This window comes from Coturnix japonica, chromosome 5 (assembly GCF_001577835.2).
Source record: "Coturnix japonica isolate 7356 chromosome 5, Coturnix japonica 2.1, whole genome shotgun sequence".
NCBI classification, from domain to species: domain Eukaryota; kingdom Metazoa; phylum Chordata; class Aves; order Galliformes; family Phasianidae; genus Coturnix; species Coturnix japonica.
In genome coordinates, this window is record NC_029520.1 from 19,916,960 (window position 1) to 19,940,995 (window position 24,036).

The window sequence follows — 24,036 nt, forward strand, 5'->3', positions numbered from 1 at the left end:
CTGTGGTGGAGGGCTGGCCCCATGGCAGCTCAGGGCAGCAGGCACAGAGAAACGTTGACTGCTGCAGGCAGAACTGCAGCCATATGAACACAGCCACAGCTCGTTTAAAGGGTCTCTAAAAATATCCGGCAATCAAAGGCTCCCGCAGAACAGCATCTGTGCTAACTAGGCTTCTCAGCTCTCTGAAGTCCCTCGTTTGAAGTTGTTTTGATCCAAGGGAAAAAACAAGTTTGTTGTCTGTGCTGCTGTCAGCCTTCGCTGTTTCTGGGGGGATGGTGCAGGGCAGGCAAGTAGTGTGGGGGACATGGTGGGCACAGGAGGTGCAGCCCTCTCTGTGGGGCCGGCAGCAGCCCACGCACCTCCACCCCCCCCTGCCCCCTCCCAGACTCACTTTTTGGCTTCTCTTGTGCTTGAACATTGACTGTGGTGGTTGACAGAGTGCCCCCAAACTGTCAGTGAGGTAAATATCTCCCATTTCTGCCCCCAGTTTCTTTTTCTCTTACTTTTATGTACAGCTTTTGATCTCTGTGCCTTGTTAGGAAACAGTGATGGTATTAGGTCAGCTAAGCAGGAATTTTCTCATAGGTACACGGTTTGCAGAGTATCATCAGCATTCCCTTGAAAGTACAAAGACCAGCAACAAGACTAAATCCAAATTCACTTCTTAGCTTGTTTTCAGAGATGATGCCAGTATCTGGAAGGAAGCTGGTTGCCAGATCCCATTCCCTAACCTCTTTGCAGCTGCAGGAAAACCTTTATAGCTTTGCTTAGTTACCACCCTGCTGAAAGCCAACAGCTTTCCTGTGTTTGGCCGGAACAGGACACCCCTCCTGGCTGCTCCCTTCTCACCACACACCCAGCCCTTGGTGGACCGCACACAGGACTTGCTGTTGCCTCATTGCAGTGTTTTGCCCCTCAGCTTGTGAGCTTCAGCACAGGGGCCTTACCCTGCAGTAAACAAACAGACACAATGCGCACACAGTTTGGAATTATTTACTTGTGGTGATTTACATTTTGTGCTCTAACAGTAGACACAAAGACTGAATCTCATGCTCTGTTTGTGCTTTGGACTGTGCATACAATATCATCTTGACAAACAATATCTGCTCTGTGCAATACACACATTTGGACGCTGAAGGACTGAGTAAGCAGAAAAGCCTTCTCATGCTGGAAGGCCATGAAGCACTATTTCACTTTGCTACTGTTGTGCAGTTTGATATTACCAACAGAAGAAACAATATAGTGTCTAGTATTAGTTTTTGCTCATCATGCTTATCATTCAGCAAATGAACTAAATTTATCTTGAGATTTAGTTACACTTGAGAATTCATAAAAGGTACTGCCAAAGTTCTGCCCTTCAGTCCCACCAAACTTTAAACTGACCTCCTAAGGAGTGTAGTCCAAGGCACCTTGGCTCCCAGATTTAACTAAATGTCATTGTGCTTATCTCAAGCCCTGCTATTGATATCATTTTTAGACCGTTTCCCACCACATTGCTCTTTGTGCCTCCTGTGCTTGCCAGCGATGGGCAGCTGGACTATAATGCGTAGTATGCAACTTTCAACCTTCCTGCTGCAGAGGGGGGAAATCGCTGCACAATTTGCCTTTTCAAGTGGGCATTACAGGAATCAGGTAAGTAATGTGACTTACAGTTTCCTGCATGCCATTTGGTGGGGATCATGTCCAGAATCAGATTCACAGACATCAGGAAAATGCGGACAAACTTCAGGCTGCATTTGTAAAGCTCAAACTGCAAACTCCTCCTTTCTGATAACAAATGTATCTCGGGACACACAGTACTGATGACAAATCCTTGCAAAATTCAAAGTGCTTTTGTTCAGAATGTTGAAAGCAGAATAACGCCTGGGAGAAGAGTTGAACCTGAAAGTATTCCCAGCCTTATCCCAGACTTGTTGAAGTGAATTTTCCATTAACTTCCAATGTGTTTCCTGTTTGCAAAGTGAACATGGTTTCCATCAGCATTCAAGTATACTTGGGACAAGAACTGAAGGAAATACTTTGTCCATTTACAGGACAACTGCAACCACTGCCCCTTATAACTGGAGAAAATGCCAAGGGTAGTAATGACAATGGGTTGACAGTTGGACTAGATGAACTTAGTGGTCTTTTCCAATATTAGTGATTTTATGATTCTGTGTTTTAGGGACTATCAGTTATCTGTGTGCTTTTTTAATCTTTCCTACAGTAGCACAAATTCCTAAGGGTATTTTTTGTTATTGTTTTTGATGGTGGTAGTGTTTTTTGGTTTTGTTTTTTTATCTCCACAGCTTGTTTGCTTCCAGCCTTAACATTTCTTCATATTAATGGGTTAATAGCAGGCAGAAGGATCAGTGCAACCACTGAATTGCCACTGGGGAATCTACTGACCTGGCTTCTTGGTCAAACACATTACTTAAGAACATTAATTGTCATAACCTATTGTCACCTGTTATAGAATCATAGAATCATTAAGGCTGGGAAAGACCACTATGATCACCTAGTTCAAACATGTGATGACACAGGGAATTTCCAGATACTTTTTTGTTTATATATATAATATGCTGCCATTTCACACAGTAGCTCTACAGTTCATCTGCTCAGGCCAATTTAGTTCCTACAGCCATGGGGTGCTGGGGCTCGGGGCATTCAAGCACTGCCTGATACAGGCAGTTTCATGGCATAACGGCAGGGCACTGAACAGGAGCAGGAATTTGACGACAAACAGCTCCTATTAACAAAGTTCAAAAGGGCCAGGGTTGGGCGTCCCTGCCCCTCCAGTACCACACGTACGCAACATTCCTTCTGCTCATGGGAGCCAGCACCCTTAACTGCACTGCCTTTCAGTCCCTAGAACAGCTCCTGCCTCATTAAATCAACACCTGGCAGCCTCTTAAGACTAAGCTGAATGCAAAAAGCATTCTTCCCAGGCTAAAATGCCAGACAGTAAAAAAGATCCAGTCAGGAGAGATGCATACATTTGTTCTCTGTTTCAATTGCATACAGCAAAGGAAGGAACAACACCAGCCTTTAACTCTGATGACACCACTTTTGCCTTAAGACTATTTTGTGGTTAAGTGTCTACACATATCTTTCTCTTCTATAAAAGAGGACATTATATTTTTCACAGGAAAATCAGATTTCAAGGGGCTATTTCTTAGGTGCTGTAGGATTGTTATCTAATTACAGGGTGTGCCAAAATCACCAGGGGCAGAGGCAGATAATGCTGTTTACAATCAGTCACCAAGATGTTATAAAAGGTTCATTAAAATAAGCAGGAGGCAGAACTGGAGAAATCTCTTGGCAGCAAGACAAATATTTGGCCCTTCAGGCTTTTCATTGCCAGCCAAATAGCATCATACCATGAAGTTGTTCTTCTTATCATTATACTAAAAGGAAGAAAGAATTGCATCGATGCCAGGAACTATAGGAAGAACAGGCCAACATGACAACAAATGTTGCACTTAAATGGAAATAATTATTCCAAACCTATAGGCATATCTACAGACAACAGAAGACAGAACAGAGAAACTACTGAGAATTTGCTATCAACTAAGTTTCTGCTATGTTTACTTTAATCACAGAATCCTACAGCTCTTTCTTAATAAAACAAAAATCCATAAAACAAAGTCATTTTTCTTTTTTTCTAATTAAACCTCCCCTAGCCAGTGGAGCAGTAGCAGAGATTAAACCATTCCTTATAAGATTCTGTAGCTTATTTATTCATTCACTTATTTAATTTTCTGTCTGCTTGTTTGTTTGTTTGTTTGTTTGGTCAAAGTTGTTTTTATCTCTTTCTTCAATGCGATCAAGTAACTCGCTGCTACGCCACCCAGTAATGAGAGTAGCAATGTAAAGATAGTTTTCTTCACTGTTCATTGACCTTGTTGATCTGTTCAGAGTCACACAGCCTCTGAGAGTGGAAAGGACCTCTGGAGAACACCTTGTCCAGTCCCATCTCTGTTCAAAGCAGTATAAACTACAGTAGATGTCTACATCTACTACACAATGTCCAGTCAGGTTTCAGGGGTCTCCAAGGACCAATAACTTCTCTTGGAAACTTGATCCACTGTTTAATCATCTTCTCTCTCTCAGTCTCTCTCTCTCTCTCTCTCTCTTTCTGTCTGAATTTTTCTCTCACATTTACTTACAATTATATGTATTGTGATTTGTGCCCATTTCCTCTTATGTTGTCACCAGACACTACTGAGAAGAGCCTGTCTCTTCTTTTTTCCTCTTCCAGATCAGGTTCTTATACACATTGAGCCTTCTCTTCTCCAGACTAGATGGTGTCAGGTCTCAGCTTCTCCTCATACAAAAGATGCTTATCTCCTGTAATCATCTGCATGGCCCTTTGCTGCACTTGTTCATGTAAATCCAAATCTTTCTCACCTTGGAAGCCAAGAGCGGGACACAGCACTTCAGGTCTGTCCTCACCAGTGCTGGGTAGAATCACCCCTACTGAGCTGCTGGCAATGGCTTTCATAATGCAACCCAAGGCACTGTTGCACTTCTTTGATGCAAAAGTACACTGCTGGTTTATGTTTGACTTGGCTTCTACCAGGGCCCCAAGTTCTTTGCAAAACTGCTTCCCAGGTGGTTTTCCCCGGCCCTGTGGTGTTGCATGGTGTTGTTCCTCCTCAGCTGCAGGACTTTACCTTTCATTTTATTGAACATTCTTGTCAGTCCATTTCTCCAGCCTGTTCACATCCTTCTGAAAAGTAGCACAAGAAATTTGTGTATCAACAGCTACACTCAGTTTTGTATCCTCTGCAAACTTGTTTAAGGTGTGCTCTGTCCTGTCATTCAGGTCATTAATGAAGATGTTAAACAGAGTTGGCCCCAATACCACCACAGTCACTACTAGTGAGTGGCTTCCAGCTGAACTTCACTCCTCTGTTCACAAACTTCTGTGCTTGACACTAAAGCCAATTTTCAGAGACTGGTTCTGGTTGTTTCCCCTTTCACTGCAGGGTGTTAGCCTTCACCTGACAACTTACTAGACTTGTTTGGCTAAATCAGCAAAATGGAATGTATTCAAGATAAAGCCCAGTTTAATATTTTGAATTAAACAGGGAATCATACTAACCCTACAAAAATTGAAGTTCTCAGAGTATTTCAGTGCTACAAAACATATGATCCCGTTTTCAGACTTTTGGATGTCTTGTTCCCATACAAGTCCTCAAAGCTGTGTCTACTACTTGAAATAAAGCAGCAGAACAATCTGTGCTTATGTGATTGTAACATAATTGCTGGCAGTGCCAGCTTTTCAGTCCATCCAGACACAAAAAGAACAGTAAACAGTAACATTTAAGCCACATCAGATCTTGAAAGTGCACACAAAAAAAGCAAGCTCTAGAGAGTATGTCTGGTCGGTGAATTCCTTCTGTCTGGAAGTGATGAAATACATGACCGTTCTGAAGGGTTTTCTTCAAGTAATGCAGGTATGAGAATTGGGTGTGATAGTTAACTTCAAACCAAGACCATCAATCAAATGCTAAGGTATGAAGGGATCCCACTTCTTTTGTATAGATACTTCCTGGAATACAATTACTGTATTTGAAACTTTTTCAGATCAGAAATTCCCAAACAGAATGTCAGTAAGCAGAAGGATTTGGTCCATGTTTTTGGAAGTAATATCAGTAATAACTTGCTGTCCATGTTTAGGGTCTTCATGGGTGATGTAGAGGATTCTGAAACTTTCATGCTTTCAACAGTTTTCATGAACCCTAAAGCTAAGGTATCAAACACTCTAATAAACAAAAGTGAAGAAAAATATTTGACTTCTTGTTTGGCAGTGTTTGCTTCAAAGACTACACTGGGTGACAGTATGGCTGTCTCTCCTCTTCCTCTGTTCCTTCTGTACTTCTAGATATCCGTCTAATGCACATTCATCTATGCTTCCACCTAGCTTCTCTCTCTTCCATACTACTGCTTTGGGTCAGAAGTCAGCATTAATTTTGTGATCTTCATTTCTTACAATCTTACAAAGCATTATGAAAAACAGTGACTGGCAAAATGATTGCTGCATATTATGGAGCCAGCCTTCACCACTGAGCTTGGGTGAAAGTGCCAGATGCCAAAGAACAGCTGAGATTTCTGTGATCCCTCTAATCCCCTCAGCTTCTCTGCAGAAACTGGGAACTCAAAGAAACGACAGTGGGCAGGCTAACAAAAGTGATTCAAATCACCCAGACAGCCAGGCCCTTTGTTTAAGAGAACCACTTGGTAGGGTGAGCCATTGTCCTCTAAGTACATTTTCCAGACAGTTTCCTTTGGCAATCAGAGCGGGTGGCCTGAGAAGAATGCTGTGCTGGGCCACTTGGTGGATGGGAGAGTGGAAGGTGAAATGCAGCTTATTTCCCCACGCTCAGAGGCTTGGTGGAAATCTGGTTGGCAGTAGTCATAGCATGCCTACATGTGGAGTTGATGCCACATGGCTATCTGTCTTCTGGGGTTCCTCAGCATTTCTTCCCAGTGGTTCCTCTCTGTGCCTGTGACATGCAAACCCAGGCTGCACTTGCCGAGCACTTGGCTTTGCCCAGCACCATCCTGGCTCAGCATTTCCAGCTCCACACTAGAGGCACGCAGCAGCTCTTGAGGCACCTCAAACATGATCATCTCATTCCAGACAGGGTTGATCTTGTGCTTTGCACGTTTGGTCTGCTTCTTCTTCAGCTTTAAGGACTGGTGCCTCAGGGTCACCTTGACAGAAACATCTACAAAGAAATCAGGGAGACTGTATTAATGAACATTTAATGAAATGAATGCAAGAGAACTTTAACTATTGACAACAGGCTGTGTAAGAGAATATGAGCAACATTGATCTTGGGGTTTTTTAGCTTTCCCTTTTTAAAAATTGTTCAAATCTCATTAGCTTTCGAAATCAACTGTTTGGAGTATTTTGTTTTTTGTGGGTTTTTTTTTTTCTGGCAAACACCATACTTTCCACTTTCTTTCTAGATTTACTTCATAGAAGAAATATTAATCTCAGTTTTTCTTGCTATCCCACTCACCATTTCCAAGAAGATCTTTCAGCTGCTTGGAATGGAGATTTTTAGCCTTAATAATCACCACAAGCAGGCGGTTTGCAGCTGGCAGATAGCTGATAGAGAGCAGAACTTCTCCATGGCCTGTAGATGGCTCCTGGAAATTGAGATGTATAAAGAGTTAATTTTGTGTGCAATCTAAGTCTAACATTAGGAAAACTAAATAACACAAGGGGATGAATTTAAGGTCATAGACTGACCAAACTGTCTCCCTGTCTCAGTACAGGAGACTTTTCCAGTTAAACTGGATCAGAACAAACCAGGCAACATATTCAAGAGACCTCATTTACTGGGACCAGAACACTTTGACTGCTCCTTTCTTTTGCTACTGGAAAGCAACTGAGGGAAACTTAGGTTAAATGTTAGGATGAAATTCTTTCTTCAAAGTGTGGTGAAGCACTGGCAGGGGCTGTCCAGTGAAACTGTGGATGCCCCTTCCCTGGATGTGGATGGGGCCCTGGGCAGCCTGAGCTGGTGGGTGACAGCACTGCCCATGGCAAGGGGTTGGAATTGAGCGGGTTTTGAGGTCCCTTCCAACTCAGGCCTTTCTATGATTCTATGTACTGTTTCCTAACAGCTATTTCCAGTGGAATATTTAATCAGACAAGAATTTGGGGCTGAACTCTGTGTAAGTATTCCATCATTTTGTGACAGACTATCTAGCTGTACTTGGTTTATGTCCCCTACTTCAATTACTGCTCTTTTTAATCATTCATCACTCCTGTGAGGGGTCTCTGACCAGACATGGTCCCAGGTCCCCACTGCTTAATTGTCAGGCTGGGAAAGAGTAGGTGATGCCTTGGCTTGTGCCACCCAGCTACCTTGGAGCTGGTGTTGAACCTTCTTTGTTAACCTTATCTGGTGATAAAAAAAAACAACAAACAGCCAACCTAAAACCCTCATCAGCTCAGCACAGTGCTCTACACTTCCTCTCTTCCAGCCTCCCTGCAGCCTGTGAACAGCTATCCCTGTTGCCCAGTGGGATTATCTTTGGGGCAGATGCTCTGTAAAATCAAGCATTCACTTCACGGGGCCACATGTATTTTAGTTTTGGATTATTTGATTCCTTTCTTCCCATTAGCAATTGTCCTCTTATCCTCCTGGCCTTTATTCCCCTCTCTCATTTGTACTGTACAAATATCCCTGAAGGCAGAAAAAGAGGGAAACGACCTCCTGCCAGATGAGCTTGCCTTGGAAAGCAGCACCTCTGCCATGCTAGGAAGGCAATGTTGAGGGGCGAGAGGGATGTAAGTTACTCTCCGTAAGTGCAAGATTGTGACAGAAATCTGTTTTAGTGTAAGGTTAATGATCCAGAAGAGACACAGAAACCAATGCCAATTCAATAGACTCCCTTTGGACTCCTTAGTGTGATCTAAAAGCTTTAGGACAGACTGCCCTCCTCTAGGCCATTTCTGTGCTCTCCACTTGCAGTTCTAAGTGAGCCATAAATATTTCAAATTATGTTTTCACCGGGTTACTTTCTACAGGCAAGGACAAGCCTTCCATATGCTCCCTGTGAGGTGATTGACTCTCCAGAAAGCTTGGCTGTCATCACTGTCTGGTTTGAATGACTTATTTGTTGTGCACAACTCAGGTGGGAGGCTATTAGCAAGGAAGCCTGAAATTCAATCTCAGATCAGTCCGAGTAAATCTTCCTTCATGCACTCAGGTAGCAACAAAGGGCTTGTATATGTTTCACTTAAATAAATCCTGCCCTAAATGCAAGTGCATCTTAAGAAAGAAACAAAAAAAGAGGCAGATTTAAATGGCTGTGTGTCCCTGACAAATACAAATATCATCTTAATACAAGACCATAATTTTGGCAAATTATGAACTGCTTTTGTTTACATATCCACCCTGTATATCACAAAGCCTCACTGTAGCTTTTGGCTAGAAGCTGGTAACTGTAGCTCCATGCATAGCAAATGCTGTAGAGGATGAGAAGCTGGGTGCAGCAGCAGGCTGTAAATGCACATACACTCACGTGCAGATGTACTCATTGTGCACACACACCACATGTTCTGCTTATGTCTTTTTATCTTCTAATATTCTGATCGAGTTCTTGACCACCCTGTAACCACATGAAACCAAAACCGTAATGGTTGGTTTCTGCTGGAGATTTGCGTGACGAGACTGAGCCAGAGGTTCTTTTCCTTCTCCCTCTTTCTGTGGACTGAGGATAACAGGCATCACGGGGTCAGTGGTGAGTTACTGTGCAGGGCACCGTGAAATCACAAAAGGAAAGGTGCTATGTAAGCGACCACTATCATCACTGCCATTAGCAAAGCAGTGGGAGGGAAGGAAGACAAGATAAGGACATCAGACTGCAATATCTGTGATTTGCATTGCCCACAGCACTCTGTGAATTCCTGAATACTAATTACATTACCTGGTTAGCTGCAAGCTCCCCTCTGAGCTCTTTCCCTTGTGTGGGAGAATTACCAAGAGTACAGGAATGAAATTTCTGCAGCTCATGGCTTTTCAAGGAAATGTCAGACTTTAAACAAAGCCCCACTAACTTTGTTTCTGGATGGATGCTGTCAAAAATAGCTGCTCTTTTTTTGATCAGCTCTTCCTCACTGCCTCCTGCTCTGGTTCTGAATGAATGATTCAGGATCTGTATAGAAGCTGTCTGTGCAAGGGTTGGCTCTCTCAGGTCCCAGATGACGCAAATTCAGCTTTCACTGCACATCCTCAGCTCAAACTGGGGCAGTACAGTTCAGCGGTATGGTTAGCGTTAACCTTGCACTGTCAGCCTGCTTGAGAAATGAGTGTTGTCCTGTTTCTATGTATACGTGGAGTACCCTGTATGCCAGGACTCTGCCAGGTATACATGAGTGAAAACCAACCATCTCTGTGAACTTGTCGCTAATGGAGTATTGTTTACAGAGTGGATACTGCAGTAGATGGGGGGAGAATGGAGGGCTCTATTTATTATGGTTCAAGGATTTAAGTAACTATGACTCACATGAGAATAATTTATTTTAGTCCTCCATTTTTTTTCAGCAGCAAAAGTTGCCAGATCTTCTGCCCTTCTCTCAGCCAGAGATCTTTCTTTAGTATGAAGTAGGCTGCTATCAGATGCCTTACCCACACCCAGCTCTGCAGAGGAGGCATAACGTAGCAGCTGAACTTTTGCTACCACAGTCCCTACATTGTTTACACACAGAAACGCACGTAACTTCCAGACATAGGCTTTGAATTGCAGATATCAGTGTTAGATTATCATGTAATTGAGAGAGGAGGAAAGGGAGGTTTAACACATCTTAAATTCCGGGAGCTGTAGATGAAAGGGATGGGCTGATGGGCTTTTGATTGCTTTCTGAAGCGGTTAGGTCAACACAGAGTTCTAGTACATCACCTTTGCAGTCACACATTGCCTCTCCAGACCTGGGTCCAGATGCAACAAGCCACCCACCTACGGACATGCAGCTGTATTGGAAAAAGGCTTCTCTTGTGCACACAATAACTAGAGCCTCTGGACTAGTGATACAGACTGAGTCCGTACCTTCTCTGGGGTCTTTAGTCTTTCCCATTGGGCCATCCCGAATTCCTCCATGTTAGCAAGGCTCAGTTTGAGTTCCCCCACAATGCTGTGTCTGGAGAACTTGTCGCAGTTTCTCAAGGTGAGAGTCAGAGTCCCCTCTTGCATCTCCTCCTCAGTTAACGGGAACCGCAGGGCCTCCTCCCAGAGGGTGTGAAGCACCTTCTTTTTCAGCTCTGTCTGGGCTTCAGTCATGCCAGATTTGCTCACTAGTGTGCCCAGTATGTAGCAATGGCAGCCAGCATCTTGGTCAATGCTCATTTTGCCATGCATAGCTGGAAAGGAAAGATTGACTGTAAATACCTTTCACAAAGGATAGTCCTGAAGAAGTCCAAGTAGGGTATCATCAGTAACAGATTACTGCCCCTTACCTTCCAGAAGGGCCACACGCAGCTCAGCTTTTTGTTGATCGTATGTGAGGGAATAGCGCAGTTCAGGGACCTGGTTACAGCTGGCTGCCCGCTCGGGCTTCAAGTGCTCTGTGACACACACATCCTTTACCACACCTGGAACTGAAATAACCTCATTAGCAAGGAAGTCTTTACCTTCCAGGAAGAACAAATCCACCTTGTCTTGACTCAATTAATCTAAATCTCTTACTATTCCTGCACTTTACTTTATATGCAGGAATATCATTTCTGTTCCTCCTTCTTCCCTCATCATATCTCCTTCTTGCTGCCTTCTCACACTTCCAGTTCCTTCCACAGCACCCAGACAAGTTTCCTGCTCCCTCCACCATGTGTTCTGAGGTGCTTCACCTTTACTCTTTCACCTTATGCTGAAGCCAAGGTGCCTAAACTATTTGCTTGTTACCGTATTGTTTTATATAAATCTTTTATGCATGTTGTTGTATTACACATTTGTATTTTTTAATGAGAATTTGAGTCTGCTTTAGAGCTACCACACAACTGTATTAATGCAAGCCTATATAACCTTTTTTAAAATTTATTTTAACACTGCAGTATTTTTCACACAGAAAGCCAATATGACATCTATCCCAATAGCAACTGACCATGTTGAGGATAGTGAGCTTGGGAAGGTGTGAGGCAGTTTCTCCGTGTACAGTTTTGAAGCTGTGTACACATTTATACTGAAATAAAGTAAGAGACAAGACTAAAAGGGAAGCCACATCTTTCTGTCGTCAAAATCTTTCATCTGCAAGGTCATTTCTGACTCACATAGAAAATAATAGAGCAGCTGGTGGGAAAACAGGGCCAACCTAGGGGAGCTCAGCTGCAAGCAATACTCCTGAGTGACCGGAAGGAGTGGAGCCAGGATCCACCCCTTTACAGAACTCTTTTAAGGGCTGGCAGTGGAAACAAGGATGGTTTACTGGAGACTTGCCTACCTGAGGTCTTCTAAAGGTAAGTAGGTTTTCTTTTTTTTCCTATTTCTCCATCTACAGTTGTTATGTTTGGGATTGACCTGATTTGCTGCACTGTTATTGTACTTTTCATCACACTGTAGCACTATACCATGGTACTCCTTAGTTTTCTGTACTTGCAGGTGTTAAGTGGAGGGGCTTTAAGTGATTTTTTTTTTTTTTTTATATGACATTCTTCCTCCCGTAAGGACAAAAATACATACACAGGTAATATAATTAAAAAGAGCTCTTTCAAAAACAACGACAACAACAACAACAAAAACAATAAAAAACATTATGACAGGTAGCATTGTGTCTCTGGCAAATTGTCAGGAAGTTTTCATTAGTATGGTAACATAGTACCCATAAGAGTCAATTATGTTGCTTAAAATGACTACTATGGAGGTGAAAATCATTATGGAAGCAACCCAGATGTATATAATTAGCATTACATTTTCTCTTAGCCTCCAGGAATTTTATGTTCTGGGCTTTGGCATGCTACTTTTTGGGCTGGCTGAGAAACAAGAATGCTGTATGGCCAAAAAAAAAAAAAAAAAGTGGTGTCAGCCTATAGTTTCGCTTCACATTACAGCAAACCAAGAACATCTCATGGGACTGGTGGAATGAAGAGGCAGAGAAAATGAAGTATAAACTTGAACTCATTCCACCGATGTCCCTGATAAGGGCTGTTGCTGGACAGCTAACAGGGTTTCTAGAGGAGCAGTACCGCTTAGTTTTGACCAAGTATTCCACCCATATTGTGGCATCAGCTCTTGGTAAAGATTCACACTGAATATATGCTTTTCAATGTAAAACATGCTTCCTGAGATCCAGGTCCTCTATTGACAACCAAGTAGTTAGGTAAAAAGAATACAATCTGTTGTAATTATGGATTTGTTACTTAAATTTCCCGATGTGCTCCATGATTACTTAATATTTACACATGCATTTAAAAAAAGAGCTCACAGTACTCATGATGGGGGAGTGAAAAGCACCCAATGTCTTCATTTCCTCATTTATTACTCTAACTATAATCATATAATGTTCAAAAGTTTTAAAGATCTACACTCTGAATAGAAATCTTTCTTCTGATAGTCTGAAGACCAAATGTTCCTACCGTTTTGAGGGAGAACAAACAATTCTTCATTGACTTGTATCTTCATCCTGTTCTCATCCAAAACAGCGTGTTTTACAGTGGCTGGTTCTTCTGTTGTCTTCAAGGAGTATTGCGTGTAGTTAACTATTTCAGGTGAAGTTACAACAGGCTTGGGGCCATAAATGTTAGGAAACTTCAGGAGAGCTCGAGGCTGGACTGGCTCTGCAGTTTTCTTAATGTTGAACTGAAAATGTAAGACAGTATTTATTATTTTTCACTTATTCTTCTTAATCTCCCTCTGCCAAGTGAGCTGATACAAAGGGAGATAAGATGGTGTCCCTGGTCATTCTTGCTGCCATTGTTTCTTGGGTTAGGGAAACCACTGCCTCCCTGTGTGTCGAGAGATTTTCTTGCCAAATCTGTTGGTTGTCTAGTTGGTGTGTGTGTCTTTTTGCCTAAGAGTTTACCATTACCTCTGTTTTATACAGCATTTCAAGTAAACTTGTAGAAAGCATTAGGAAGGCAAAGGCATGGCTCTCACATAGCACGTGTAGCAATCATGTTGAACGAGACATGCTTTAGCAGACCAGCCCTGCAATAGCATGCCAAAAATAGCAGAGTTGGTGGCCCTACCATTCTCTGGAATTATTTGTTGGCTCCGAGGACCAGAGTTCTACCTGATCTTAGAAATATGTTACTCCTTTATTATATGGGGACTGACGTTTTGTTTGAGATTGTTCTTATAACTTTATTCATCTGATGATGCTGAACATGGCAACAGGAGACCTTGAAAAATGCTGTAATGCCTTGGCAGACTAGGCAAAGGTTGACATAAAGGATTATATTCTCTCCTAGCAATGAAAAATATTTTAGTGGAATACAACAGTCATCTTTTCTTCATATCTCATGAAAGGCTCCCATGTACTCACAATTGGAATTGTTCCTGATTCATTTATATTTGGCTTCATCAACAGGAAAGAACAAAAGCTGACTAGCAGATGAGTCTGACCCTCTCATCAGATTTTGCTAATATTTCCAAAGCATGAAAAAGTGGAAGTAAGGCTGCCATCTTGTTTGATTACTGTGCACTGGGATTCTTCCCAACCCCACTGCCTGCTAACTTATTCTATGTCAGTGTAGAATGGAGGTGAGCCCAGAATTATTTGTAATGGTAATTAAAGTTTTTCATTAGTGTCATTGTTTTCTATTAATAAAGAATGTAGATGGTGCCCTGGAGCATTTGTCTGTGTTGGGAGTTTGTGGTCCCAATTTGTACATCTTGAGCTATTCCTCAAGAAGTAGTGCTGAAGAAAGAGAACAGTCTTGGTCTCTAGATCTTGAGTCAGTACTCTGCTTTTGGAGATCATAGCACTGCAGTTACATGGATTTTTGCAGTGACAAAGAGCTAATTAGGTTCCTCAATCTATCTTAAGGCAGCTGGTACACTGATATTTAGGAAATCCACTATGTAACAGCGTTTTCTCTTACCTAATTTTAAGGACACTGAAACAGGAGTGAGCTGAAAAAGAAATGCATCACTGTATGCAGATAACCACCTAGCGTTCAGCAAGTTTAGGCATTATGTAAGTCATATAGTGCTGGTTTATAATAATGATGTAGCGAGATTCCCTCTTTTAGAGAAGTAAGGCTCATCAGTCCTAAAATACACAGGAAGTTTGAAGTAACTTATCAAAATTCTTCATATCTAAGACCAACAAAAATATGTTAGGAACTAGTAGACAATAGCTTGAAGAAACAGGATGTTTTTGTTCTGCAACTCTAAACTCTCAAAGCATGTGTTATGGCAACCAGTGCCTACTCTTTCTCTTTTGACCCCACTGTATGAGGCTGCTGTTCTAGCAATTGACCACCACAACAGCAAGCCATGGGCATCTCACATGTAAAACACTTTGGAATCCTTTGGGATGGGGAAAAATACCATGTGAACTTGTTGTATTGTTAGTGTAGTCTCTTCCTCCACTTGCTATAAGGAAGACGCTTAGCCAGGAAATCCATCAGCATTCAGCAACTAAGAGCTCCACTGGGTCTAAATATTCTTCTAGCATGTCTGCTCAGTAGAATTAAAGATGAGAGACATGTGAGCACAGTGGGACTAGCCCACCAACCTCTTCCAACTGTTCATTGTTTTTGCTGACAGATTTGTTCCCTAGTGTTGTCTGCTAAGCTACTTGCAGAGCTGTGCTCTATGGAAGTTCTCTTTGCAGCAGCAATATCTTAAATACAGAACAAACCATATAGTTCTGCATAACGTGTGCGAATTAGCCAGGAGGCTTCAGCTGACCCTTCTTGGTCTGTGGTATTGACATTCAGCCAATGCATCAGATTGCTGCCACTGCTGGATGTGTTTATGCTTTTTAACCTGCACCTTTTGCTGATACTTTGCACATCTACAGCAGTTAGTAATAGTTCTGTAGATATATCTTTTTGTTTGAACTCTTCCTTCTCAAGTATGCAGGCACGTCCATGGGGAGCCTCTATCTATAGCATATACAAGCATCAGTGGCATGGGAAATGTGCCAAGTAAACAAAATGCAGACTTGTTTAATCTTTCTATTGTCATCTCTGTTTATCAGAATCAGTGGCCCTGATAAGCTCCAGTAATTAAGTATGCCAAACACTGGCTAGGACATACAGCACTAAGGCTGTATAATAAAGCTAATGCAGTTGGAAAGAAGTCCCAACAGGACAATTTATAAACATAGATGCAGAGGATGTAACTAAGGCACAAGCTCAGAATTCAATTTGAGATTTATTCCTTCAAGGAAAGAAGGCTAATTCTGATTCAGTGAAAGCACAGGAGAATGCACGTGCCTGGCAACAAAACTATTTAAATTGGGAAGAATTGTTAAAGATACAGAATATACAAACTATGAACATTTTGCTCTTTCTGTAACAGAATGTTCATTTGGCTGCTGTACTTTGTCCAGATTTATTAAAGAAAATAAGAAGGTCTATAATGCTAAAAACATTAAGTCATTTGGGTAAGAGTTATTCACTGAGAATAGGCTGAGTAATTTGGTCAAACACTGGATTATGTTGTGGCAAAACCTGATATGTGTAGAAATGTTGTGGGGACTATAACCCATGAAGTACTGGGGTCTTAATTGTATTTGGGGGCATGGTTGGACTTGATAACTTAGTGTTATTTCAGTCATGCAAAAAGGGTAACACCTTGAAGGACAGGCTCCAGTGTTTATTAATGCTTTCCCAAAGTGTTTCACAAAAGGCTGTCTAAATTTGAGAGGTTTTTGAGAGGAAAAAACCAACAACAAATCTTTTGTACAAAGAGACTGGGGGGGGTGGGGGTGGGGGAAAGCTATGCAAAGTGATGATGACTGTCAAAAATCCACACTTCTCACTCACTTTAACAGTGAATTTGGAAGATCTCAACATTATTGCATACCCTTTTATACAGAAGTTGTATGGGTTAGGCAAGAAAGGAGACTGATAGTTCTGTCAAATCTTTTGCAAGGAGGGCAGAGAGCAGCTGAAATTCATCCTAGGAGAATGCAAGCCAATATTAGAAGGTGCTGACCACACTTGTGGAAAAATGGTCAGAATTAACAGCAATCTCTGGAGAAGTCCTAAGCTTGGTGCAGATGTTCATTCAGTCATGGTCAGTGGAGTCTCCTCCCATCCTCCAGCAATCAGAACCTATTGTGATGCTATTCTGCATCATATGTTACACTACAATTCATATAGATATGGTCATCTTTCCTCAGAATAATCTGCAACAGGAGCATGAGTGAAGCTCTTCTTTATTGAGATCTGAAGAGTAATACCCAGAGAAAGACTAAATATACAATTATACACGTTACAGAGGAGATCAGGTAGGACTCCTGCTACTATCTTTAGTACAAAAATAATAAGCAGTTCAGGTAATTAAAAGGTAAATGAAGGCTTTTATACAGAGGATCACCAGCCTTTGGACTTGGTTTCTGTGGCATAACATTTGGCTGAACAGTCAGGTGGGAGTGATATGGGCTTAGGAACATATAAGCTTCAAGAGCAACAGCCAACAGGTAATACTTTCAGAGACATACAGGTTGCTATAGCTCATGCTGATGGCAATGAGCATAAAATAAACCAAATCAAACAATTCCCTTTGAAGGAGAGATTCCCTTTAATAAATGTACTAGAAGGGTCCTGTAATTCCTGTTGCTTTCTATTGCACTGGTCTCAGGACTAAATAAGGGGATGTTCTGGATTCTAACAAGAAAGAAGGATTGTGCAGGGATGCCTGGCATTACCAGTATTTCACACTGCTTTTACAATGAGTAACAAAGCAATCCTTAGCATGCTGAGATTGTCCGGTCATCACAACACAGATTCTCACTATCATTTTTATTATCACTTCAATGCCTGGTTTTAACTTCACCAATAATTAATCCCCCCTGTTAGAGGGGCAGAGAGACAAAGAGGGATGATTTTAACAAGAAAATCAGCTGTTGAGAGGGAACTATCCTGCAGGAACCACAAGACACTATGAACAGAGCTAGGTAAATAGCTGATACAGGAGATCCTGGCAGGAGTCTTGTCTTTGTAATGCTGTGTGCCACCTGGTAAAGTCCAGTCTTCTGTTATCAGGAAATGATTTCCCTTGACCAGACTGACAGCTGAGCAGCATTTCCAGACCTCCTCCCCTGTTTTTACCATTAGCAGCTTTCTCTCTCTATCTGCTGCTCTGATAATTGTGTGTCACCCAGCTCCTATCTCTGTTCCCCTCAGTCCTCCTCCCATTAACGTGATATTATATTCTGAACACAGTAAGCAAATAAATAGGCAGCATAAAATACATGCTGAACAGCTTAATAGAGAAGTTGCATTCTACCCCCACACCTTCTCCCCCAGCATTTAAAGAAAAAAAAAAAAAATCATAGAGTGAGAGATAGTGTCTTACTTGCTGGGCTGGCTGAAGCACACTGGGCTTAGCATTTTCTGTGTCCTCGTCTTGGTCCTTTTCTGAGAGTTCTTTCCCAGGTTGCTTGCATTTGCAGAAGCAGGTGAGACCACAGAGGGCAAGGATGCTAGTTGCAGTCCCTAAGGTAGCCCCAAGGGCAATAATTGGGGCAGACAAAACCATTGTCCTGAGCTGCACAGGAACAAAAAGCAATGAAAACCTGTGACTCCTTCTCCTCCCTGGGAGAACAGCTGTTTTACATCCACTCCGATTTCTAGCCTGGCTTCATTCTCCTTGGAAGTCTGAAAACAATTCTCTAGTGCAGCAAGGAAAAGGGACCAATCTAGAGACAGAGATAAATCATTCCACCTTTGCTAGGCAACAAGATTCCCTTTCTATCCTGCTAATGATGTTTCTGCTCCAGGTCAGGTGGAGGAAATAGTGCTTGTGGTGGCTGTAATATCCATATAGCTGCAAACAGGCAGTTTTCATTGAAGCCTGTTCTCCATCTCCACTGGGAAAAGTCTGATGTGTGATAAAGAGGAAAGACGTCAGCAGAAGGGGCTGGGCCTTGCTAGCTAACTCAGAGAAAGAGCATCCAAATATTTGATCAGCTCTCCAGCTGTCTTTCTGACGGCTAGCCTGCTCATTTGCTCAAGAGGTTGAGGTTTTTCTATTTTAACATAAATATAGTGATTGTCAAAAGCACTCCCCTGGTTATGATATGCATGAGAGTGCTATAGTCAGAACGAAGCCTGTGTCAGGCAAAACTTCACCTTTCTTCGAAGGGTGGGGGAATGAACACCTGCAAGAGTTAAACACTGTCTCACACATCATATCCTTCCCCCTCTGAGTGCAGGTCTGCCCCTTTCAGAGCTTCTTTCTCCAGCATTAGTGCAGAACAACATTTCTGTCCAAAAGACAGCAGAAAATCCTATCAAACAAGGCTCACTAATACATATGCGTTTTCCTCTGGAGAGAATGAGAGAGCAAACAGCATATGCTGAGTATTAGTCATACTGCTTACTACACCAGTGTCAGGCAGTGAGCCAATGAACAGAGTGAAAGAACTCACTTGAATAGACCTGAAGGGCCACACACTTCTCTCAGACTTGCTTTGACTCATTTATTTTTTTTCCTTCTTTCTCAGACTGCTCAAGTTGGGGAAGAGGAAAATCAATTCAATTTCCAAGTGTGTTTCATGTGGCACGAATAACCATTTCCTGGGGTACTTTACAAGGTACTTTACTTTTACCCAGCAGCCTGAAGATGGTTCTGATTCTGGGTCAGTATATAACTGGGCCGGAGTGAAACTAGTAAGCAAGATTCCAAATGTTCCTTAAATGGGTCTGGAAAAAGTAGCCGGTTCTATTTTCTTTGTCTCTCTGTTTTTGAATACAGCTTCAGTCTGTGGATCAGGAAAAAGAGTAAACTCTATACATAGAACTGTTTAGAATGTATATGTATATACACACTTTTCGTAGCTCAAGTTTAGACTTTTTTTTTTAAACTTATTTGGTTCTTTTACTCATTAATCACGACCACTCACTCACCTTTATTCAATCATAGATGACATGTTCACCTTCCTCTCACAAACCTTCCCTTGCACGTCCAACTCACAGTGGTAAAGTCTTCTCTTTAACACTGCATATTCTATCATCTTGCTCCCTGCTTGCTCAATGGGCTTGTCCAGATACAAGCTTTGACCCTTGCTTTCCAACTCCTTTGGTTCCTTTCAAGAAGAGGGTCATGATATACTCCTTATTCAGAGACAATTCTCTGCTATATTGCTGAGCCCATGGAAACAGACCTTACCAGCTCTGCCCACAGAAGGAAAACCTAGAGTTGTCTTCTGCCTATGCGAGAGCATAAAAGAGCAGTCTGGGTCACTGGCATATCTCAGTAGTGGGAAGAACACCACATCCAGTAGTCTGATAAACACTTCATTTGCTTCTTAGTCTTCCTGGCTGAGGAGCTTCTAATGCCTTGAACAGCATCCTCATGCTTTACTCAGCTGAGCTGATCTTTATGTGACAGTGGCAGACTTTTGTAATATTTTTTTACTTGCCAAATATGTGCAAGTACATCATTCACCCAAAGTTGAAGCGTTACATTGTAATTAGAGTGACAAAAGGGCTTATATTGAAGTTGAAGAATTTCAGGTTGGATATTAGGAAAATTTTCTTCTCAGGAAGAGAGGTGAGATGGTGTAGGTTGCACAGGGAGGCAGTGGAGTCATTCTCCCTGGACATGTTTGGAAAAGGTGTAGATGTGGCACTGAGGGACAGACATGGTCTAGAGCAGTAACAGGCGTGGGCTGATGGTTGGACTGGATAATCTTACTGGTCTTTCCAGCCTTAATGATTCTATGATTCTGTGAATTTGCCATGTTGTCAGGGTCTTTCATGACTGCTGGAAGGAGGTAGGAGAAGGGAGAATCTGTGAGAGAACAAAAAGGACAGGATGCAGTGTTTATAATGTCTTTGGTTTCCTCTACGGAATGGGTGCTTTCTAAAGGTGCTAATGAAATCTGAGACAGCTAAACCAGAGGTCCCTGATGTTTGGAAATCATACAGAAAGGAAGAATACATTGTTAAGGGTAGAATACGCTGGCAGAGATCTGGAGTGGAGAAGGCATCCAGCCCATCCATGAGATGCAATTTTCATGTGTTTGTTACAAGCTGTTCTGAGAATTACATAAAAAACTGCTTACAACAGGCTGTGGAAAGAAGGGCAGATAAAAATTGTCTGCAAGAAATAGTTTAATAATATATATCTTCAAGATGTTTTCTAGTGGCTCGTACATGAAGATTAAGTTTCCATTGCCAGAAATTATATGTACTGTGAAATGTAAAATGTACAGAAGATGCTATATTTTAATAATAACAGCAATGTAGCAACCATTTGCTGCCTTTCCTGGCTATTGCTAGGAAAACAAAACTCCTGCTAAGCATGGAATATTAGCAGTATCTGATCTTTTACAAGCAGCAGGCCAAAGACTGCAGGATTTTCTGGGTGTACTGATGCATATAACTGGTACAGATATATAATTCAGTTAGCTTTGGCACAACCAGTCACTGCATATGTCTGTAAAGGTTGCTTATTTTCAGCACATCCTGTTCTTAAAAAAAAAAAAAAAAAAAAAAAAAAGTGGGCCATCAACATAATTCAGAGGCAGGTTTTCACTTGCTACTTGTTTCAGTACCAAATAATACAATCTCTCCTTTTTGTTTTAGGCAGTTATAAGCTAAAAGGAGGCCAGGGTAACAAACTTACTTTCTGAACAGTCACATTGAAGTGGTGCAGAACCACGTGTATTTTATTTATTTATTTATTTTGTCTGTTGTATCTACCTTTGGTAAGAGACTTGCCAATGTCAAAAGATGAAAGCCTGTATTTGCAAGCTAAACATTATGAGCTGGTTCAGACCTTAAAACATATTTTACAGTCTCTCTAACCATGTATTTTCTAGTACAGGAATACATGTAAGAATGACAGAGCATATACATGATTATAAGATGAATTCCAGCATACAACACATTTCTACTTCTATGATTTGCACTGTCTAGATTTATTAATACCACCAAGGAGATGTAAGACAAGGGAAAATAAGTGTGCACCTTGAACAGTAGTCTGCATCTTTATAGGTAAAGCGAAGAAAGACATGGGTTTTGTTAACAGAGCCATCATTCCTTTGGGCACTGAAGGAATGCAGTAGGAGTGGTGGGTCCCACCTTCTACCCTGAGCACTACAGCATTTCCACTGTTCTCTTTGCTGTCAGTTCTGGGATCATGCTGTGGGACTGATAGTTTCATTGTTGATTTTTACAACCTAATATAATTTCCAGAACCAAGTGAGAGGTAAGTTGCCTAAGGACAACATCAGTGCTGTAGGTCTGCTCAAGAGTCTGAGTTTCTGTGCTGACATTACATTGGATGAAAACACAACTGATTTCCTTAGGCTGAAAATAATGCTAACATCAGAGAAAAAAATGAAGCTGAATGTACCTTGTCCCCTTCAGTTGTTAACTGTCTCCTCAGCATGATTTTCAGCTTCTGATACTTCAGGATATGAATGTTCGGTGATGACAAAATGTAAGATATTGGCCAATCTGTGATGCTTATACTTTCTTCTTTGATATTTTTCCACTGATATTTTGGGGTTTTCTGTCCATCAGCTCTGTGAAAGAGGCTTTCTGTGAATGAAGAATTATTAGTACAAATCACATGGAGAATTAGAAGGGCTTTTATACTCCCTGGTGGCAGTTCATGCCTTACCACACACACACACACACACACACACACACACACACACACACACACACACACAAAATCTCCTTAATGCAATTGCCAACAATTAAAATAAGGAGGTCAGTGGTTTGCAGCTTTTATTCTATCAGTAGAAGACACAAAGTGAACTCCCGGGATCCTTCCCTGTCACAAGGGGAAACTCACATACATCTGAATGAAAGATGATGGTTGCAGACATTTTTCCCTGAGTCAACCCACTCTGTCAGGGCTGGTATTTGGCAGAAATACTCTGATTCTTACTGAGGCATTTCAACAGGCAGAAGTGTGAGTTAAACAGGAAAGAGAAATGCTCATACCAGCAAAATTAGCCTGAAGGTTTAAGCTAATGTTTTCTCTTGTGTTGACTTGTTATGAGAATCTGAAATCCAGTGCTATGGAAATTGGACTGTTTGAAAGGGGTGATGGTCTAAAATAGCTTGCTAGCTAATAGCAAGTTGTTTGTGCCATCCACACATAGGTACTGAGATAGTCATTTGATGGCGAAGGACCATCTATGGCTATCATGCATTTCATCTGAAAACGAAGCACAGCAAAACCAAAAGTGAAGGTAAAAGACTTATGCTTAAGATGACTATATCCCCCTCCTCAAGTTTTTGTACGCTGTGCCATCGGGTTATAAGAGATTTAAGAAAGGGATTTTGTCTTCTGGTGAAGTATTTGTAAATACTTCACCAGATGGTGAAATATTGCAGACAACTGAAAGAATCTTTAGCAGTCCCAATAAGAAAAAGCAGTTGTCTCAACATTATTATAAGAAAAAAAAAAAAAAAAAATGTGAGAAGAATGTGGGCTTTGCCTATCCATCACTGTCGCTGAAGCAGACCTATACATACTAGTCAAGTAAATGAAAGTATTAAGACAAGAACAAAGAATTATTTTCTGAACAGGAGACAAACAGTGCTCAGCCTCAAGAAAAGTGAGCTTCAAGCTGTGGCGCTTCAGCTGGTGTAAATGGGTACAGTGCTCTAAGTGGTTTCCATCATCAGTATCCACTGTAAATCTGGCTGTGGTACAGGACTTGTGTCCCCTGTGGCATCATAAGATGCATACTTGGGAAGCAGAGTCTCAAATCCTGCAATACTGTCTTAATTATAAAACTAAATGGTATCAGATAGCCTGGCACATGCTCTCTGTATTCAATGCTAATGAAATAAGAAAGTTCAAAAACAAAACTGTAAAAGCAAACACCATCAAGTAGTGTGATCCATAGGAGATAAAATGGAAAAACTGAGCAGAATTTGGAAGGGTGTGAAATACCTGAGTTTGGCACTGGTGGGACTGCTGTGGAACAACACTGCACCCCGCTCTTTGGTACACAGCACAAACTCACTGGGCAGTTTGGAAGGAGATCATGAAAGAGGTATATGGATGGTAGAGGTTCAGGGGGCAGTGAATTAGAATGTGACTCAAGGTCAGTGAAAAGGCTAAGGGTTTGCTCAGCCAAAATACCTAAGTCTTTTATAATAGAGGTTCTCTTTCAGGCAAAGTGTTAACAAGATCTAGTGGCTGGAAGCTGATGGCAGACAAACTCAGGCTAGAAACATGCTGCAGATTTCTAACAGTGGGCATGAATTCCTTGAGAAATGTTTCTAAGGAATTGTGGAGGGCTCTCCATGCTGGACAGTTTTGAAATGGAGGCTGATGATGTGCAACTTGCTTTTAAAGGAACTATTTTCATTCAATAAGGAGTTAATGGCGAGCTTGGATGTGGCCTGGGACAACCTGATCTAGTGCTCAATTTAGTGGCTGGCAACC

The 24,036-nt window shown here is 41.7% G+C and overlaps 1 protein-coding gene across 2 annotated transcripts; it reads right to left on the reverse strand.

The window, feature by feature from the left end:
• Positions 1-977: 977 nt before the first annotated feature.
• On the reverse strand, positions 978-18,530 carry SYT13 (synaptotagmin 13). 2 transcript variants are annotated; one of them, XM_015864558.2, is made up of 6 exons: positions 17,971-18,530; positions 13,071-13,293; positions 10,962-11,096; positions 10,555-10,865; positions 7,014-7,143; positions 978-6,716 (listed from the first exon to the last, which is right to left on the reverse strand). In XM_015864558.2, exons 1-6 carry the CDS (start codon positions 18,151-18,153, stop codon positions 6,412-6,414), a joined length of 1,287 nt encoding a protein of 428 aa, XP_015720044.1. In that variant the 5' UTR covers positions 18,154-18,530; the 3' UTR covers positions 978-6,411. The 2 variants fall into 2 exon arrangements, with proteins under 2 accessions (XP_015720044.1, XP_015720043.1); XM_015864557.2 differs by having other exon boundaries at positions 10,962-11,102.
• Positions 18,531-24,036: the final 5,506 nt, after the last annotated feature.

Bases quoted from the DNA above. Each gene is read 5' to 3' on its own strand.
- SYT13 (XM_015864557.2), bottom strand. From the start codon at position 18,153: ATGGTTTTGTCTGCCCCAATTATTGCCCTTGGGGCTACCTTAGGGACT. The intron at 11,103-13,070 runs GTAGGAACATTT...AGGTTATTTCAG, and splicing joins GTTTGTTCTCCCTCAAAACG to TTCCAGGTGTGGTAAAGGAT. The intron at 10,866-10,961 runs GTAAGGGGCAGT...TTTCCTTTCCAG, and splicing joins GCGTGTGGCCCTTCTGGAAG to CTATGCATGGCAAAATGAGC.